The sequence below is a fragment of the Cavia porcellus genome, unplaced genomic scaffold, assembly GCF_034190915.1.
Source record: "Cavia porcellus strain 051 isolate PalLab524CR breed Dunkin Hartley unplaced genomic scaffold, mCavPor4.1 scaffold_28, whole genome shotgun sequence".
In the NCBI taxonomy this organism is placed as follows: Eukaryota; Metazoa; Chordata; class Mammalia; order Rodentia; family Caviidae; genus Cavia; species Cavia porcellus.
This window is the reverse complement of record NW_026947511.1, coordinates 38,740,551-38,759,623: the sequence shown is the minus strand read 5'-3', so window position 1 is coordinate 38,759,623 and position 19,073 is coordinate 38,740,551. Positions and strand designations below refer to the sequence as shown.

The following is a 19,073-nucleotide window of genomic DNA, read 5'->3' as shown; positions in this document are numbered from 1 at the left end:
GTGACTTTGGCTTATTTTGCAATTGGGAGTGGTGGTGTCTTATCTGTCAAGACTGGTGAGGATGCAGGGTAGATCCTAAGGCTAATACCACTGTATGCCTCTGTCTAGTCTGTGGGCCTCTAACTACCCTCAAGTCACATTAGGGAGGAGCAGAATCTTGCTGAGGTTCAGGTACAGCGAGGTGAGATGTCTCTGACTTGGCTGTCATGGTGGCCCTTGACAGTGAGACTGCTTGGAACCCTTTCTGCTTCCCAAGTCACCATGGAGATCAGGTGTGAAGAATTCTTTCTATGTAGACTTTTGAAAGTGACTTATTTTTCATGGATTGCAAATTAACCTAGCACTGGCACACACACCCACACATAGTTGAAATTTACCTGTATTGATGATATTTTCAGAATAAAGTAAATGAACAAGAGCATATGAAGCCTAATTGTATTTTGTGTAGTGAACTGTAAAGGCATTATCATCAAATAATTTAACAGCTCTCGTGGGGAATAATGATCCCAGAGAGCACAACCAGGGTGCATAGAGTAGAGCTCTGGATAGACACACCTTTTTTCTTATGTAAGAAAGGATTTCTAGTCCTTGCTTTGTCAAGCTGAGCCCTTGCTTGCTTGTCACCATAAATTCTTGCAGGGCTGTGGAACATAATTCATCTTGGAGCAGAGAGTTGAGCTCATCTAAAGAGCAAACTGTTCTTCCTTATCTCTTTGCCTCTCTTGAGCCTTAATTTCCTCTTACGCATGTTTGTTCTCTTCTTTCTATTTGAAGATCGTTCTTCTTGATAGGGAAGATAAAATCAAAATAGTGTTGGGTAATTTTTCTGTCATGAGTGAAAATTATGCCCATTGTCCTCAAACTTTGGCACAGACGTATATCACCTATGGAGACTGTTAAAAGTAGACTAGTTCTTTCACCCGAGTCATGGTGGAGCCAACCAAAATGCCCAAGGCTGGTTACTATGGGGTCACCTTGCTCCTCTAGAGCTGACTCCCATCCAGCCGAGAAGTGTCTCAGAAGCCACCTATTGCCAGATGCACAGAAGCCACTAGTGCCCTGGATCTGCTCTCCTAGGAAGCCTAAGCATCGCCTGTGCCCCACCCGTGTGTCCCTTCCAGCTGCTGTTTTTCCTGCACGAGACTCCTGTGTGTCTGGTCCTGGACTGGACTCCTGCTCTGTTTCTGTTATGATGCTGCCTGGAAGAGAACTTTAGAAATCTGGTTGCGTCACCCTATCAGGTCACTTGGGCTGAAGACCAGAATCTCCACCCCTCCAGCAGGTCCTGCATACCAGCCCCTCCTACTGCTTTGCATCCTCCTCTTTCAATGTTCCCAGCTTTTGTCCCATTTACATGCTGGCTTTCTTTCAAGTTCTCAAGAAACATGATATAGTTTCCTTCCCAGAAACCGGATGCATGCTGTTTGCTTTGCCCAAAGCCCTCCTAACCCTACCTAGGCACCTCTGGACTTCTGCTGGCCATTCATGCCTCAGTGATCACCACTGAAGAGAAGCCTTCTCCAGTGCTCAACTGGACTATGGGGTCCCCACATACACTTTTATGGTACTAAGGATGTATCCTTTAGCACTCACCACAGTTATGTGATGATCTGATTAATGCCAGTCTCTCCTGCCCAACTATGGACTCTCTAAGAGCAGGGGTTGGGTGTATCTTTGTATTTTTATTTTTTTGTGGTAGTGGAGTTGGAACTGTATGTCTGCCTTCATGCTGAGTTAACGTCCTCAGCCCTTTTCTTAATTCTTGTTTTGACACAGGTCTTACTAAATTACAAGATGCCCAGACTGGGCTCAAACTCACAATCCTCCTGCTTCAGCCTCCCAGAGTGCTAAGGTTATAGGTGTGTACCACTAGGTCTATCTTTAGTCACCATTATTGCCTCTAATGACTGGCACAGTCCAGAGTGGACCCTCCATAAGTATTTTGTAAATGAATGCATGAATGCAGGACTGGGAGACAGTTTCAGGGCCATGGATAAGCACCATCCATCTGGCAAAGCTGTCACCATGCCTGGGGACTTTCTGTCATGTTCCTGCTGCCATATCGTGCTCCTTGGAGTCAGACACCAATCTGATTTGAACCTAAATTCACTACAGCCACTTTAACGCTGTGACTTGGCCAGAACCACATCCCCGTCATATTTTAGATTCTGTCCCGAGTCTCATTCCCTTCTGTCTGCAGACTTCACATGGAGAGGTCCGGGGCCAGCTGAGGCTCCACACACGGCCTGCTTTGGTAGCAGTCAGGAGGCGCAGTGGTAAACTAGCAGACTCTATATATACTTCATCTGAAAACTCCAGTTTTCTTGAGAACTATCTGAGGTTTACACAGCCTGATGTGAGTCCTGATTAGGGAGAAGCAAGTAGAAGACTAGGGGTGGGAGCATGGGGCTCCCTCATTGTGCCCTGCTCATCGCAGATGCACTGAGCTTTGGCTGAGACCTTGGGCTGTCATCATGTTGGTAGCAAAGATGCCTACCAGTGGCACCAGCAGGAAGGAGCCTTTCATGTGCCAGTTTAGGCTCAGCCTGTTGACTTGTTTCTCCCATCTCTGCATGAAGTTTACCTACTGCCCGTGGTGTGCCTTGCTACGAGCGCCTCTCAGGAAAGCAGACCCTTCTGCACACCCACACATGTTTGACCAGAGTGTTTACCAAGGGAGGCTTGCTGACAGTAACTTCTGGGTTTCCACACGCCCTTTTTACTGGCTTTTATAAAGCTGTCTGCATGCTCTGCTTACCCCTATTCAAAGGTATTCATTGAGAAAGAAATTCTAGCTGGGTGTGGTTGTGCATGCTTATATTCAGCACTCTGGGAAGCTGAAGCAGGAGGATCACAAATTGAGCCCAGCCTGAGTATTAAAAAACAATGGGGATTTAGCTCAGTGCAGAGGCCTGGGATTCAATCCCTAATACTGCAAAAACAAATACACAAAAGAATTCTGCATGGTTTCCTATAGCCTGTTCATTCATTTTCCTAGGATAACTTTTTTCCTAAGCATCTGTCCTTCTTCCTCCTTATGCTTGTGACTGACTTTGCCTCAGGTGGAACAAACTCTGGAGGGATTCCTTATGGCAAAAGATGAGTGAGTTTCTTTTTCACCTGAGACAAAGAAACTTTAACTTGAGCTCTTAATAGCTAGTGCTGGTCTGGTCTCACTGAGTGCAGGAATTTTTTCTGAAGTCTGAGGATGTAGAATGTTCAGTTTCACAGTCATCCGCTTCATCTTCAGGGTGTCTGAAGCACTGGGGGTGCACTGCTGTCCCATTTGGTGCTTCTGATTAACCACACCCTGCCTGGAAGCACCCCAGGCCCAGTGTATACCACAGACCTAATTCTCTCTCTCAAGTGTATGTTATAGGTCAAATTTGATTTCTGCTTCCCCTTAAGACACCCCATACTTTAGGTGGCAGGAGAAGGGTGTGTGGAGGAATAGAGGTCGCCTCAGATTTAAATGCACTTGTATGATAGCGTTTCCCATTCCCACAGCACTAAAGAGTGCATGGCCGTTAAAAAATGCAGCACCAAAGGCTCCGTTTTTAAGCTGTCTTATCTATGTGAAACATATGTCAGTACTTTGCATTTCTATCTGTAATAATAAAAATATTGCTACTGTCTGGAGCTCAGCACATAAAAAATGAGTTACAGTTTTTAAAACACTAGGGAAATCTCTATAAAGTGCAACAACAGTTTTAATTTCTTCGGAGTTTTTAGCAACAATGTTTTCCTTCTGAAATCTTGTGAATGCTGATAGGTGATTCAGGTTTCAGGTCAGCCAAGGAGTAACTCACCTCAAGGTCATGACTGACAGCTGTGTCCCCTGAGTCGTGGAAGTCAAGGATATTTTTATTTTTGCTGGAGAGGTAGCATGTGAACCCTCACCCTGGGTTTCTGTAGATCCTAAAGGGTCTTTATTTCTGGGTGGAGAAGGTAAAAGGATTGATCATACTAGCTCTAGGCACTTAGGGTGGAGGAAGTTCCCTATTTGCTCATGATTAATTAGGAGACTTAATTCATTGCGAGGCCCTGTATTTTCCCTATTAGCATCTTCAGGATTGATTGACGATGTCAAAAAAACAACATCTGCCACCTGCTCTGACTCATCCAAGTTGAGTGCCAATCTCAGAAGTCTCAGGTTTCTTCAGGAAGTTGAGTTCAAAAATCCTTCCTGAGATCAGGTTAAGGTGACTTTTCTCTGCTATAAGCATTAATAATTGTCCACAAGAAAGCAAATAGGCTGTAATCATATATTCATGCTAGGGCTGTGTTTTCTTGAATGAGTGAGAATTTTTTCTAGGAAGTTAAGATATTTCACAACCATTTTTTTTACCCCACTTACACTGAAAGGGTCAGAGGATAGACTATTTGAAAATACACTAAAATGTGGAAGATTTCTCCTTCTGGGAGGAAGCCAGTACTGAGAGAGAACACGATTAAGGTTAAAAGATCATGAGGGATCTTAACATGACTAACACACGTACAGGCTCCAAATTCTGAGCCTGCAAACTGTGGGGCACTCTCTAAAGCTTGTTCTCTGCTGGAATGAGGGTTTCAGAGCTGGCAACGAATACATGGTGGAGGATCGGTGAAGGCAGAGGTCCTGACTGCAGGTATTCTTACGGGTCCTTTGTGTTTACTGAGACTGTTACTAAATCATTTCACTTAAGCTTCATAATTTTATTAAGGAGGATTTCTTATTTATCCCATTTTACGGATGGGGAAACTGGAATCTTGGACAGAGTATGTGATTTGTGAATCTTGGACAGAGTATGTGTCTAGAAATGGTACAGCTGGGATTTATGGTCCTTCACAGGGTTGTAGAGAAGGTTTGTGGTGTTTGGTTGTCTTTTTAATTTATTTTTAGATTAGTTTTTTTTCAGTACTAGGGGTTGAGCCCAGTGCCTTCACTCTGATTTGTTTTTCTTTTCTTTTTTTTTTTTTTTATCGGTATCAGGGATCGAACTCACCACTGCACGCTTACAAGGCAGGCACTTATGCCGCTGAGCTAAATTCCTAGTCCCCTGTTTTTCTTTTTCTAAGCCTCCCAGAATGCTGGGATTACAGTGCAGTGTGCACCACCATGCCCAGTTTACCTCTCCTCGGTACCAGTCCCTTTTACAATAACTTACCCCAAATCTAGTGAATCTCATATGGCAGTTCTTATATTTAATTTTTCTTACTAACTCTGAGTACATCATTATCAGAGAATCTTAGTACAGTGACCTTGCAAAAGATTTGCTAAACTGCAGCCCATCCTGTGAGAGACAGAAAACACAAAGAGAGAAGCCTTCATGTGTTTAGAGATAGTGAGAAGACATTTTTTCTAATCCTGGATAGCTTCAGGAAAGACCTCCTTGAAAAGTAAAGCTATTTTTAATAGACTGTTCCAGTATATATTATGGCAGTCAGGAAGTTTATGTAAAACGTAAAGCCTTGCTGATAAAACTCCTTTATAGCCTGAGAGGAAATTAGAGAGTGACTAATTGTGATCACATTTTAATATCCTATTACTCATCAGGCCACCCCGAGGTTCATTCAGAAACTGTGTATTGAGAACCTATTAGGTGCAAGGCCTTATACTTAACAGTACTGATGCTGATATTAGAATCTTTTAAGAATTCTAATAACCCCATCTACCCTAGATAGTTTAGTCATATTTTTACTGTTTGAATAATAGTGCTGTAGAATTATGAAAATGCCTTTTTCCTATGTTAGCTTATCTAATTTGACAGATAAACACAACAGTGGTCGCTGTCATACCCGTTTTGAAGATAAGGCTTTTGTTTATTATCTACCTCACGTACGCAGTGCCAGCTTCCCTTATGATATGACTTAGTTGATGTAATGCTCACAAAAATGACGTCATGATTCTCATTTTGCTGATGAGCCATTGAGGCCCCAAGAGCGTAGAGGAAAGCTGTTACTCAGCCTTCTAGCATGCTTTGGCACCCTGGTCACTTTAAAACACGCAGCCTTGCTTTCCAGAGGAGGAGAGGGAGACCCAGGGCTAGCTAACCTGGCTGAGGCCATGCAGCTCATAAACAGCAGAGAGCTAAGGCTGGAGCTCTCATTAGGAAGTCTGTAGGGGGCTTGCACTGTACGCTGTATGGGCTACCACTTGAACAGGGGAACTAACGGCTGTGTCTTGCATCCAATTTAAGCATCCTCATTCCTTTGTGATGTTTAACCTTTCATCATTTTAGTTCTTTAGATTTCCTTGTATTTTTTTCATTTTTAGGCAGGGAGTTCCAGCCTCCTAACATCATGCTGCCTTTGAGAATGGACATGCAGTTTAAGTTGCTTACTAGGAAGTTACGTGGTAACGTTAGAACTCAAGCCCAGTATAATCCTGCATTCCCACCTCATTGACCTGTGGGCTTCCTATCTGTAGAAACTGTCGCTTGAGAGCAGGCTTTGTCTTTATGAAGTTGCTTTCCTGTGCTGTAAAAAATAAAACCTTTGCCACGTGAAGGTTGTTTCCCATTTCTCTGCCCAGTGAACTGCATTCGTGGCATAAGGCACTATCATCAGACCCGCTGCATGGACCAGCCATTCAAATCTCACATGTTGCCAGTCTCTGTAATCTCAGCCTTAAGAATTATAAACCATAGAAATTCATTACTTTTAACAGTCAGATATCCTTGTATTTCTGAAGATAAAGTGTCTGTTAACCATGTAGAGCACTAGACTTTTGTTCAAATTGCAAGCTCAAGTGAATGTCCCTTAGAATGGAATTGGATGAAGCTTTCTATATTGCTTGATGTCAGTAAACATCAGATAAATATCCAGATGTATTTAATTATTTCCACCCAAGGAAGTACTGTATGTCCTATTTAGACAGTCTTTAAATAAATGGTTTCCAAATTGAACAAATAAACAGAAATAGCTGAAATTCAACCCCTTTGACTATATAGAAAAACCAAAAGACTTTGAAAGAAGAATGATCTCAGGAAAACCCCATGTCTTATTATATGCTCGTTTGTATTTTTAGAGGTAAACTCTAATTGATTGTTCAAATATATTAATAGGTATTGAAACTTAGGCTTTTCATTTTCAAAGAGTGAGGGTTGTTGGGGTAATTATAAGCTGGTTCTAAATGTAGTTACTTTAGTTCAGATGTATTTTAAACAAGGCCCTAACTCTGGGTTACCACGAGGTTATTTTTTTAAAAAAGATAAGAGTTAATACTTGCTGTGTACTACTTGTAATATTTTTCTTGTAATAATTTTCTCAGCCCTGTGACTCAGTATTATAACCATCACTCCTTATGTATGAGGAAACTGAGACTCAAGATGGCTGAGTGGCTAAATTAAAATCACAAAGAAAGCTGGATAGGGTGGTGCATGCCTATAATCCCAGCACTCAGGAGACAGGATTGCCATGAGTTCAAGGCCAGCCTGGACTCTTATCTCCAAAACAAAAAAAGACCCAAAAGATCACACAGAAAGTAAAGTCTCAGAACTAAATCTGAATATCCCAAAAACTGTGGATAGTCTAATACACCAAACTGTCCTGTTAAAGGGATTGAATTTCAGCTATTTCTTGTTTATTTGTTCAATTTGGAAACCATTTATTTAAAGACTGTCTAAAGGTGTGGTCTATTAGACTTTTTAAAATTAACATAAAAATTGTAAAATTAATGTAAGAAATATGTGTTGAGAAATTTGCTTATGAATCTGGTTATAACCTTCATGAACAAAACAGCTTGAAACAGGCAAACTTTCGTTTGTGTTGGAAACATACAGTAAATTTACCCTCTTATGTAGGCTAAAGGCTTTTTAATAAATCTACTTGTCCTTGAGTTTCTACCTCTAAGAAACAGCATGGAGATGCATCAAAAGACATGATTAATTCTCAGCAATGAACCCTCACAGTTTTCTATTATTATTATTATTCGGACTATAGATAACCCGAGGCTGCCTTCCAACCTTGTGGTGTTTTAAAAACAAATTTCAATAGCATTGAAAACATTCCTCCTCTGTTTTCCTGTTTTGGGTCATTTTCTTAATGTTAGAAACTTAATATGCTTAGCATTGAAATTACATGAAGTTTTTTCATATTTAACAGTAGTTCGCTTTGAAATTAACTTTTGTCTTTCCTTGAAGGTAATTTTTTTTTGGTCTTTTTCATTTTTATTGGTACTGGGGATCGAACTCACGACTGCCTGCTTGCAAGGCAGGCGCTTATGCCGCTGAGCTAAATCCCCAGCCCCAATTTTCTCTTTGAACTTTAGCATGAGAATTGTGCAGACCATTCCCTTCCTTTCTGCCCCACCCATTCTCATCCCTACACCACCCCCTGTCTCCTACTAGAGAAAAAAGGTAGCCTGGGCTGAAATCATGTAAAACCAACAAGCAAGTCTGAAACACAGATATGCAACAGTAAAAGGCACAGTCTACATATTTAAATTTTACAAGTTGATTTTTTTAAAAAACTAATTTCTGACTTTAAAAGATTAGTAAAACATGTTCAGTGGAGAGATTTTAGAGAATACAGAAAATAAATAGATTCCACTTTGTAAAAATAACCAAAGCAAATTGCTTTCTAAATGACCATTAAACTTTCCAAATAGAAATATTTGTGTCTAAGAGAGACAGATTGTCTTTCTGTGTGATCTGTTTTGTTGTTTCTTTGTGATTCAGAGTCTAGCAAGTCTGTTCAGGGCATGAACTGGTGAGGCGATAGGGCGTAGCCATACCTAATATGTTCCCACTTTTTCTGCTTTACCTTTTTTAATTTGGGGGTTGCATGTTGCCAAGGCTGCGTGGCTGGTTTGCTAACGATGTTTTTCTTCTGTTTCCCAGACCCCAGGCAGGCACAGTCGTCCCCACCGTGGTCCTACGACCAGTCTTACCCTTCATACCTGAGCCAGATGACGCCCCCGTCCATTCACTCCACCACCCCGCTGTCTTCCACGCGGGGCACTGGGCTTCCTGCCATCACCGATGTGCCCAGGAGAATTTCAGGTAAAGACCAAGCTTGAACTAGAAACTCACCCCTCTGCAGGGGCTGGGGGAGCAGGATGGGCCAAGCCTGTCTCATCGGTGCCCTCAGTGTTGTAGTTAGGGGGATGTGGGCAAGGGCATGGAAACAGGAACCTGGGTCTTCTGAATTATGGGGTCATCAAACCCTAGGACATCGCAGATTGAAAGACTGGAAAGCAAAGATGGCACTCATTTCCTAAGATGATAATGAAAGCACCCAGCTGGTGTCCTGATAGATTGTATCCCAGGGGCGGGGGCTTCTTCTGAGGGTCCATGCCAGGCCTTCCTCTGCTTGTTCCTTTCTCCTCCTGACACCTACCTGTAAACCACAGTGCAGAGGGGTGGCACAATCCTCCACTCCTAGAGGCTTCTAAATCCCAGGAGGCCAAGCTAGCCAGTTCTAAGAGGGTGCCGCTGTGGACTTGGGACTCCTTTAGTGCTGAGACCCGGAGGAGTCTGGAAAGGTGATGTGTGGCCAATTCAGACCTGAGGTAGCCTTTCCATTAAGCCAAATGCTGTCCCTTGCAGCATGGCAGCCTCAGTACCCACAGATCCACCCTCTCCAAGGCTGTCCCCAAACTCGTGGCTCTCAGGGAGGAAGTATTTATGCTCAGTGACCTGGGTGATCCCCCTCTTGCCTGGTGAATTCATCAGAGAGCCAGAGTGTGTCTGTGAGGACCCCGGACAGAGAGGCAGACAGACAAATGGGAAAGTTATAAGCCCTTAGCCAAGCACGTGCATCCCAGAGATAAGGAAAGTAGTCCGCCCATTCACTGTGACATAGTACAAACCCTAACACTGTCCCCCAGGAAAATAGCTGCAGACCCTCATAGGCACAGCCCCACGGCTTCCAGGGTACCAGGTCTTCTTCTCCTAGTTCGGGCCCCACAAGCCTGTGTGACTCCTGGCCAGGTTAATGCCTCTCTTTCTCTCTTTCTTTCTCTTTGTGTTTCTGTCTCTGTCTCTCTCCCTCTCTGGTGTTCTCCGCCAAGCTTGAAGCTGCTGCTCTCTCCACTGAGCTGCACCACTGATGAAGCCTGGGCAGCGGGTTTGCGGGCTCTGATTAGCTCAGACTCCTTTCTTTCTTTCAACTTGGGAGGAGGGAAAGCTTTGTTTCTCAAGCACAGAGCAGGCCAGGGCTCTCTGGTCCTAGTGCCTTCACACTGTCTACAGCAGATGGACTCCCACAGGGGTGAGTAGGGAAGGAAGAGGGGTGGAGGGCAACCGCAAGGCTTTCGGGGAACTGTGATACTACTGTGCATTGATGACTGTCTTATTACTTTTGTGAACTGCATGCTATTCACTGGGGAATTGCGCAGAGTTTAGGATTTGAGTTATTGCCTTTTCTGCCTGGCATCCCCATCCCCTCGAGGCAGGCATCAGTTAGACACAGGAAGAAAGGGACGAGAAAGAGGAGTAACGGGCTTGGTGCGGGGTCAGAGGCCCAGTGCTTCATGATGTTGAGATAGTGCTGGTCTTTCCTTCTGTTTTGTACCAAGAGTCTGTTTCATTTTATAAAGGCCCACAGTGACACTTTGACGGAGGAGATTTGTGCAGATGTGCTTATGTTTAGGGCTCCTTTGAGCTTCCATCTGTGTTCTCTGTGGCTGAAGCAGATTTTACAATTTTTTCTGTAGCAGAATCTAGAAGAGAGAGAGAAAAAATAACCTAAGGAGCAACTGTAGCTTTAGAGACACTTATCTATAACATTTTTCTTTCCAAGGGGTGTTTGTTGGGGAAGGTCATTAAAAATAACGTTGGTGGGGCCAGGGACTTAGCTTAGTGGCATAAGTCCCTGCCTGGCAAGCTCAAGATCATGAGTTTGATCCCCAGTACCAAAAACAAAAACAAAATCAAAACAAATATCAAAAATAATATTGGAAAGATGCTGCCTAAATGAATAGTGATTATGTATCATTTACGTAGTAGCTAAGATAGCCAGGTTATATTGAGTCCATTTACTGGGAATTATTTAAAACATTTCCATGAAATGATACCAAAGATCTTCCTGTTCCACAAAGTGGAGGTATGAGCAGAGACGGGTTAACTTTCCAGCCGTACATTGATCTTTGTGCAAAGGTAGGAATGAGACCCTGCTTTAAACTGGTTTCAAACTGAGTCTGGTCCAGTTTTCACCTCCTCACCAGGCATCTCCTGATGTTGCTGGTAATGGAGCGATGTGGGGCCAAGGTGGGAGGGTCCGTATGAACACAAAGAGAACAGAAAATCTCTCCTGGCAGCAAGCAGGCGAACAGGAAGAAACAGCGAGGCAGGGACCATCAGGCAGCCTTGTAGCTGACTGGGCTGTGACATAGGTTCCTAGATGCCACAGTGCACAGATTCCCTCCGTGTCTAAAGCTGCCCCATGACCCGTGACTTACTGTCTCCTGCATGTGAGACTTAACAGTGAGAGCTTTTATCCTTTTTTGATATTTTAATAAACGAAACGCTTTGCATTAAGTTCATTTCTACACCTCTCTTTCATCATGCTCAGAGCCAAAATAAGGCTGTTCCCCTGAAACATGACAGTGAAAATACTTTCACACCTATCCCCACATAGTCTTTGTTAAATCAAATCCATTCTAACCTGCTTGTCTAAAGAGATACACCAAATATTCTCATACTATTTGGGGCACAGAAGAATAAAATTATTCGCTTATGTAACTGGAGGTCCAGGCCCAAGTTTGACTTCAATTCATACATAGATCAGCTTCTCACTCGTCTGACACTTAGTTTTATTATTTGTAAATAGGAATATGGTATTTATCTCTTAGGATTATTCTGAGTGTATAGAGTCCTCAAGATGGACTTTTAACACATGGGATGTGCCAAATAATTTGCAACTGATATTGTGAAGTTAAAGTTATTTGAAAAATTATACAGCCATGTACAATTTGCAGGCAAGCCTTGGCTTAAATGAATCAAATAAGTAAAAGCCTGAACTTCTACAGGGATTGTTTGCTTTACAAAGTGAATCAGCACAGGACATATTGAAAATAAAAATCTCTAGGAATGTTTAAATATTTAAATGAGTTAATTCTCCTGTGGCACTCAGAAAAGTATTTACAATACGTAACACATAGAAGTACACATTTGCTGCTATTATTGTATAGATTTAGAATGAATATTTATAGAGCCGAAAGCAATAGGGAACCATTCACAAAAATTTAATAAAGCATTAAGGAGAAATAACTGATTGATTATAAAATGGACAACGTTGAGTTACAGTTCCATTAAGTAGGCATGATAGTGTTCAGTTCCAAAGGATCCTAGGAGCAAATGCAACCAGAAAGAACCTTTAGAAAGATCTGTCTCTAAAGAAATTCCATTTCATCCAAAAAAGCCTTTGCAAAGATGATTTACTCTGCTTGAAGACCTTCAGAAGGCTCTTGTTTTTTAACCTTTGTATTTTTTTTTTTTTTAAATCGGTACCGGGGATTGAATTCACAACTGCCCGCTTGCAAGGCAGGTTCTTATGCCGCTGAGCTAAATCCCCAGCCCCTATACCTTTGTTAGTACTGTGCTCCTGAGTAATTTTTCAAATGTGATAATGGTCCTAGAATTTATTGAATTATAATAGTGGCAGTGGTATTAGATTATATGTTCATGTAGTCTTCCTCAGTCCCTTTTAGGGAGCCAGATACAAAGTAAGATACGATAAAGGATGTTACCTACGATCCCTGCTTTACTGCAGAGGAAGATGAAATCCTAGGTGTCTTAAAGTCCAAAGGCATAATAGAAAGATTGAGGAAACATTGCCTTAACCTTGGGTCACCATACTTACTGTGACAAGAATAATAGCTGTGATCAGTTTATAACTGAGCAATATATAACTGCCCTGTGATTGACAAGATAAGGTTTACTTTATGGCAGTGAGTTAACTGATAAAAATCACATACAGGTGAATACTTGTTAGAAGCCCGTGTTGTGCTGTTATGGCCCAGAACAAGCCCATTCGTGGTTGGTTCTTCTCTTTCACCAAACTTACTATGATAAACAAGGTTTTTATCATACAGTAATCTTTATATAAGTAACTTTATACATTTCCTTATTTTTTTATAATCCTAAAAGAATCTTCACTGTCAGAGTAACCAAAATTATTTTTCAGTGATTTTTTTCTCCCAGTATTGAGGAATGAACTCAGGGCCTTGGAGCTGAGGGCCATCCTTAGCCCTTTTTGAATTTTTTAAAACAACTTTGAGACAGGGCTTTACTGTTACCATTAGGTTGCCCAGGGTGGGCCTAAACTTGTGATCCTCCTGTCTGAATCTCCCAGAGTGGTGGAATTACAGGTGTGTGCCCTGTGCCTGGCTTTTTAGTGATTGTGCCAAAGAGCAAAGCATAGCAAAGCTGGGACCAGCTGGCTCTACACAACAAAACCATTGCATGTCTGTGTAACTGTAATAATATTATCACCCATGGCATTTTTGATGTTTAAAACACTTGTGAGGTTTGACACAAAGATTATAATTACTTTTCTGGAGGTCATTACAAAATGCTATGTAAATAATTGCTGACCTTCAAAGTATATTTTATGTAATAAGTCTACCATGGAAAGAATCCACCGTAATCCTACCATGTTTATTAAGTCTGATTCCTGACAGGTGGGTCACATGTGAGCTCGTGTTACCTTCCTAAAGGAGGATCTTTCCAGATAACTCTGCCTATCCAATCCCAGAGGAGTAGCCTAAGTCTGTTCCACTGCTGGACGTATGTGAAATGGAAGGAATTTATACGAACGCTTTTCTGTGACCTTGGTCACTGTTGGCCCTCTCACCGCTCTGGAAGTCTCACGGTGACTGAGGATACAGCTCATTAGAGACATGGGAGGGGTCAGAGATATCGGCTGCCTCAGTTTCTCTGGGAGAGGCTATTACAAGTCACAGGAAGGATTTCTTTCTCTGCACTTGTGGGGTTTTTTGGTACATAAGACAGTTGAAAAACTGTAACCTTTCTGAGATTATTTTCTTTTCTGTTTAAGCAGTATGCTTGAATTTCTTCTCTAAAAATATTTAAATTTCAGAAAGTTCCCTCTATTGAGATGTGTGCATTTGGTTGGTAAGCTGTAGTATTTCCAAAGGTCAGCGGGATAGGTGTTAGTTTATTAAATGTAGTTACTAAAAATTATTTTATCACTACCACAAAAATCTAGAAATGGCCAACAGAAAGCCCCAGTTGATCCCTGGGGGTCTGTCAGGTGGATAGTTTCATGTAACTTCTTCCTTTCTTTTTCTTTTTTTGGGGGGTGAGATACCAGAAATTGAACTCAGGACCTTGCACTTGCCAGGCAGACACTGTGCCGCTAAGCTATATCCCTGGCCCCAGTTTCATATGATTTCAAACCCAGTGATGTTTGATGTAGTTTATTTAAACATGTCTCTGAGAACCCGGTCTCTACCACATCCCCTGAGTCCAGCTTTTGAAACCAGCAGCTTCAGTAAAATGTCGAGTGCATGTGAACATTTGTTTTAGCAGAGCAGGAGAGAGCAAGACCTCAAAGAGGCTAAAAGAAAACCCCCAGCAATGAACACTAATAAATCAGAAAGTTAAAACAACTGTAATAAAACAGTAAAACATCTCCTTTTTTCCTACAGACCCATTCCTTTATTAAGAGCCACCTGTTTGGTAAACATACCTCCGCCCCAGCAGCCATGGGCAAGTAATTAAGTTTAATAGGAGCCACTCTTATTTTGAAGAAGTTCTCTGTTTAAAGCCACAGAGAGGGAAGTTATTAAATTTAATGGACCCTAAACAAAGGCAAGTGCTGTGTTAACAATGGAATGCTCGATATTCTTCTCCATTATATCAACTATGATTGATTGGATTATTTTTGCATTCTGTAAGTCAAAATTCATCTTGCTTTCCCTAAAAATAGGCTGTCTTTTGACAAGAACAGATGGTGTTTTAATCTTACTTGGATCTCAGTTTACTCTCACTTTTGATTTACTGGTACTGAGGACCAAAGAAATGGTTTTCATTCCTACTAGATCACTTGGAGGTAGTTGGCCCAGCTCGCAGAGTTGACTAAGCCTGGCTGTATGACTAATTGCAGTTATTTGCAGTGAGGCCGAGGTACCAGAACACTGAACAGAACCTACGTACAAGGTCTGCCTCTGATGTTATCCGTGCTTCTTGTCAGTTATTTTGTGGGATTTTCTCCTGAGACATGTACAACCACCCACATATAGGCAAAAGCTTTAGTAACCAGCAGAATTACGCTCACGCAGGAATGGCAAGCACATGTTTCTACATTGTATCCAAAGATTTGCTGCAATCTCCTTTCCAGAGAAGTAAGCTTGGGAATTTGAACCTTATTTCACCAAAAGTACTGATTTTCTCCTGATACCAAGGCTTTCGTGGTGCCCTGAGGGGAGGGCGGTGACAATTTCACTGATGAAACTGAAGTGTAACTTTTAACGTCCTGAAAGTGATTTTGTGCTGTCCTCAGATGTCAGTTAGCTTTTTCTGCCTGCCTCAGTGGTCCCGTGCACATGAATTTATTTAAAATCGCTCATCCACATGTCTCAGAGGTGTGGCAAGAAGGATTGTGGCCTCTGTCCATTTCATCTAGGGACTTCAAGTAAAGAAAGTTCACCTGGCCTGATAAATGCTCAGGGAAACACTAAATTGCATCATTAGTTTCAGAAGAATAGAAAAATTCTGTTGTACATGCACACACACCACACACACATACACACCAGTATATGTTTTTAAATGAGTATTTTTACAGTAGGTTTGTAGGAAAATTGAGCAGAAAGGATTCTCATACTCCTGCCCCGCCTTTATCTTGTTATTTGCCTCTGCCTTTGTTACAGTGGGTGAATCAGTGTGAATCCATTGTCCTGCGATTAAATCTCTGGTTCACATCAGGTCCACTCTTTTGTGTTGCCCAAGCCTACAAATCCATGGGCTTTGATTCATGTGGATTGCCCTATACCTTCCCGTACAGAATAGTTTACCTGCCCTAAAAATTTTGTGTGCATCGCCAGTGCATCCCTCCTTCCCTTCGCTTCTCTTGGCCCCAGCAACCATATGTATATTTACTGTTTCTATGGTTTTGCCTTTTTCAGAAGTCCTTAGTTGGAATCGTACAGTGTAGCTTTTGTAAACTGGCTGCCTACCAGTATGAATTTAAGTTTCCTGTGTGTCAGTTCATGGCATCAGTAACATGTCTCTTTCTGTCATAATCTTATGCCAATATTCTGTCATAAAGATGCTATTACATTTTTTAAAACATAAGGATGTTCTCCTTGTTCCTAGAAATGCTACCTCCTGGTTACTGATTTTGTCAGTGATATATCTGGTTATAAAATATTTCATGCATTTCTTCCTAGGGAGGTACTTTTTTTGTTATAGAAGTTGTGATCAAATGATTTTTCCATATCTGTAGTTTATTTTCAATTAAAAATCTTAAAAAATTTTTTTCATCAGATAAATTCTTACACATTCACCTTTAGGTGTTTATTCCTATCAACACAAGTACAGAGCAAGCTGAATTTACAAAGAAGTCTGTGCTTGCTTACTACCTCCCAAACCATTTGACTCTCCTAGGTAAAGGCTGACTCTTTCCTCTTAAAGATGCTGCCTTCCTGAAGTATGCCTGCTGTATCCTACTTCCTTGCATCGGTGGACATGGCCAGTTGCTCCTTCCTGGACATTTCTTTCCTGACCTCTTCCCATTTCGTGAATCCCTCTCCTGCCCACACACCTCCACGTGTCATCCCTGGGCTTTGGACACACCTCTCCCGTGTACCTGTCTTCCTGTAGTGTAAGAATTAGATTATGTGCCCTTTTCCTTTCACAGCAGGTGAAGTTTCTCAAGGACAGTGACTGTGTCTTACATAGTCTCGAATTCTTGTACCCTAGCATAGTTTTTGGCACGGAAAGATGCTTTGTGATACATAATGAACCAAGTATTAGTGGGAAAAGAGAATTAAAAAAAGAAGTTAGGCATGTAGAAGAAAAAAGAGAAAAAGAAGGAAAAAAGATTTTGTTCACCTAGAACAACAAAGAAAGGGCTAACCAAGACAAACTTTTATTGCTGATAAGGACAGGAAATCGTGCGGTAAGAGTGTGCATAAGCGGTATATACTTTTATCTCCAAGTCTTTTTGCAATGTGTTTTGTGTTTAGAACACATATCAGGACTGCATCTGTTTCCAGAATTTGCTGCTAGCAGTTGGTAATAATGCCAAAACATACTTCGGGTCCAGCTTGAAACCAAATGATCAAATAGAATGTTTGATTTCTAATTTAGGGTCTGACATTAATTATAGCTATCATGTAATAAAGCGTCAAAGTCTTTTGCTGAGAAAATGATAGAAATGATACTAAGTAACCTAAAGGCAAAGCAGTCTCTCTAAACGAAGTAAAGGTGTAGTTTTGATAGCAAATCTTGTCTTCTTCGGGCTGAAGTTTTCGTCTCTTCTTTCTTTTCCTTTGCAGCCCTTCCTGTGGGCTGTCCTTACTATGCTGGTCTGAGAGGTCTGGGTGCACAACGGTGTCTCAGAGATCCGCAGAATGCCTGGTACCCAGAGCCTGTTGTCATCTCTGCAGTGAAGGTTAAAATGGTCTTTGCTCTTTGGTGACTACATCATACTGTTTATGTTCCATATTTGGCACTTTTTTTGAGCTGCTTCTCCTTTTTTTGGTGTGTGTGTGCTTTGACAGTCTTTTAAAGATTCAAGTAGGATACTTTACAGTTTTTTATGTTTGGTTTCATCTCATTTAATGCAGGTGAGATTTCTTCCTGCCAAAAACTTTCTAGATCTTAATAATGCCGTATGATATATTAGTGGCCTCCTATATACCTTCCTGTGTGAGATGCTGCTTTTTAAAAGCTCATTTCAATCATTTCAGGTCAGCCGAGCAAATATGCAGCATATACTTAAATTGTACTTAAGCAGGCAGGGAATGAAAAAGACAGATGACATTGTCTCTGCCTATGAGAGGCTTTTAGTCCCATTTAGGAGGCAGCAGAAAACCGATATGGTACAGTGACATTATGATGCCAGCCCCTGTTGGCATCAGAACACGAGGGAGTGAAGAGGACTTTAGGCACAGGAGACCTCTTTCGCCTCTCGTATCCATTACCAACTTAAGGCCATCTCCTTTAGGAAATTGAGAAAAAAGTCAATTCCTTTCTGCTTGGATCATACTTTTACTCTGAATTGCATTAGCAGTTATATTTTTAACTTTAAAAAATTAGGAATGTTGTGGGTGGATTTATTACGGATCTTATCAAGGGTGTATTAGATCTCGTCTTTCTCAGCTGGAGTGAAAGCTCCCCTAGGCCAAGGGCCTGGACTTCTAGCCCTTTGCTGCTTCTCTGAAATTCCTGCTCTTTTCAGCGTGTACGTGCTCATGGGAAATGTGTTCACAGGCAAGTCTACTGTGACTTAGTGCTATGGCTTTAGTCTTTCTCATGCTGTGACTGTCACTGAAGACTGCCCAGTAGTTGTGGAGAGCTGGTCTATAAGAGACCAGTGGCAATATTTACCTGACTAGTTAGTCATCTTTCCCTTTGCTGGGACACAGTGTCAGACACTGGCAATTTAAAGGAGAAGAGGTTTAATTTAACTCATGGTCTCAGAGGACTCAGTCCAAGGATAACTCATTCCACAGCAGAAGTATAAACATGGCGGAGCAGCTCCATAGAGCAAAGATGCTGGGTTCATGGCACCCAGGAAACAGAACAAAGTGTCAGTACTTAAGAGGAAAGGGTCTGAGACCAGACATACGCCCTGCTTCCATTACACACCCAGTCACACCCAGAAGTGTGTTCCACAACCCACCCCCTGGGCAAATCACAAAGTCAATCAAACTGACAGTCGATCCTAATCACCATACCTTAATTTCATATTCTACAAATACAGTTATGTCCCAGCAGTATTGTGCAATCTGCCAAGAACTCAGCTCCAATAGACTAACCCTGCTGACTCTGTTTTAGCATTCAGCATCATGTGCATGGGCAGGCATGCACCTGCTCACTGCATTTATAATGCGTATACATCTGATTATTCTTGGCAGGTCTATTATTTGTCACATTAATAAATATCAGCCAAGGTAATAA

At 41.8% G+C, this 19,073-nt stretch overlaps 1 protein-coding gene across 5 annotated transcripts in view; it reads left to right on the top strand.

Annotated features, from left to right (window-relative positions):
* Positions 1–19,073, top strand: part of Runx2 (RUNX family transcription factor 2) — a 193,272-nt gene that overhangs the window by 70,046 nt on the left and 104,153 nt on the right. For all 5 annotated transcript variants that reach the window (XM_063238785.1, XM_063238786.1, XM_013156585.2 and 2 more), the window contains one exon: positions 8,823–8,984. In XM_063238785.1, the coding sequence (XP_063094855.1) occupies positions 8,823–8,984 (162 nt within the window). The remainder of the gene's footprint in view (positions 1–8,822; positions 8,985–19,073) is intronic.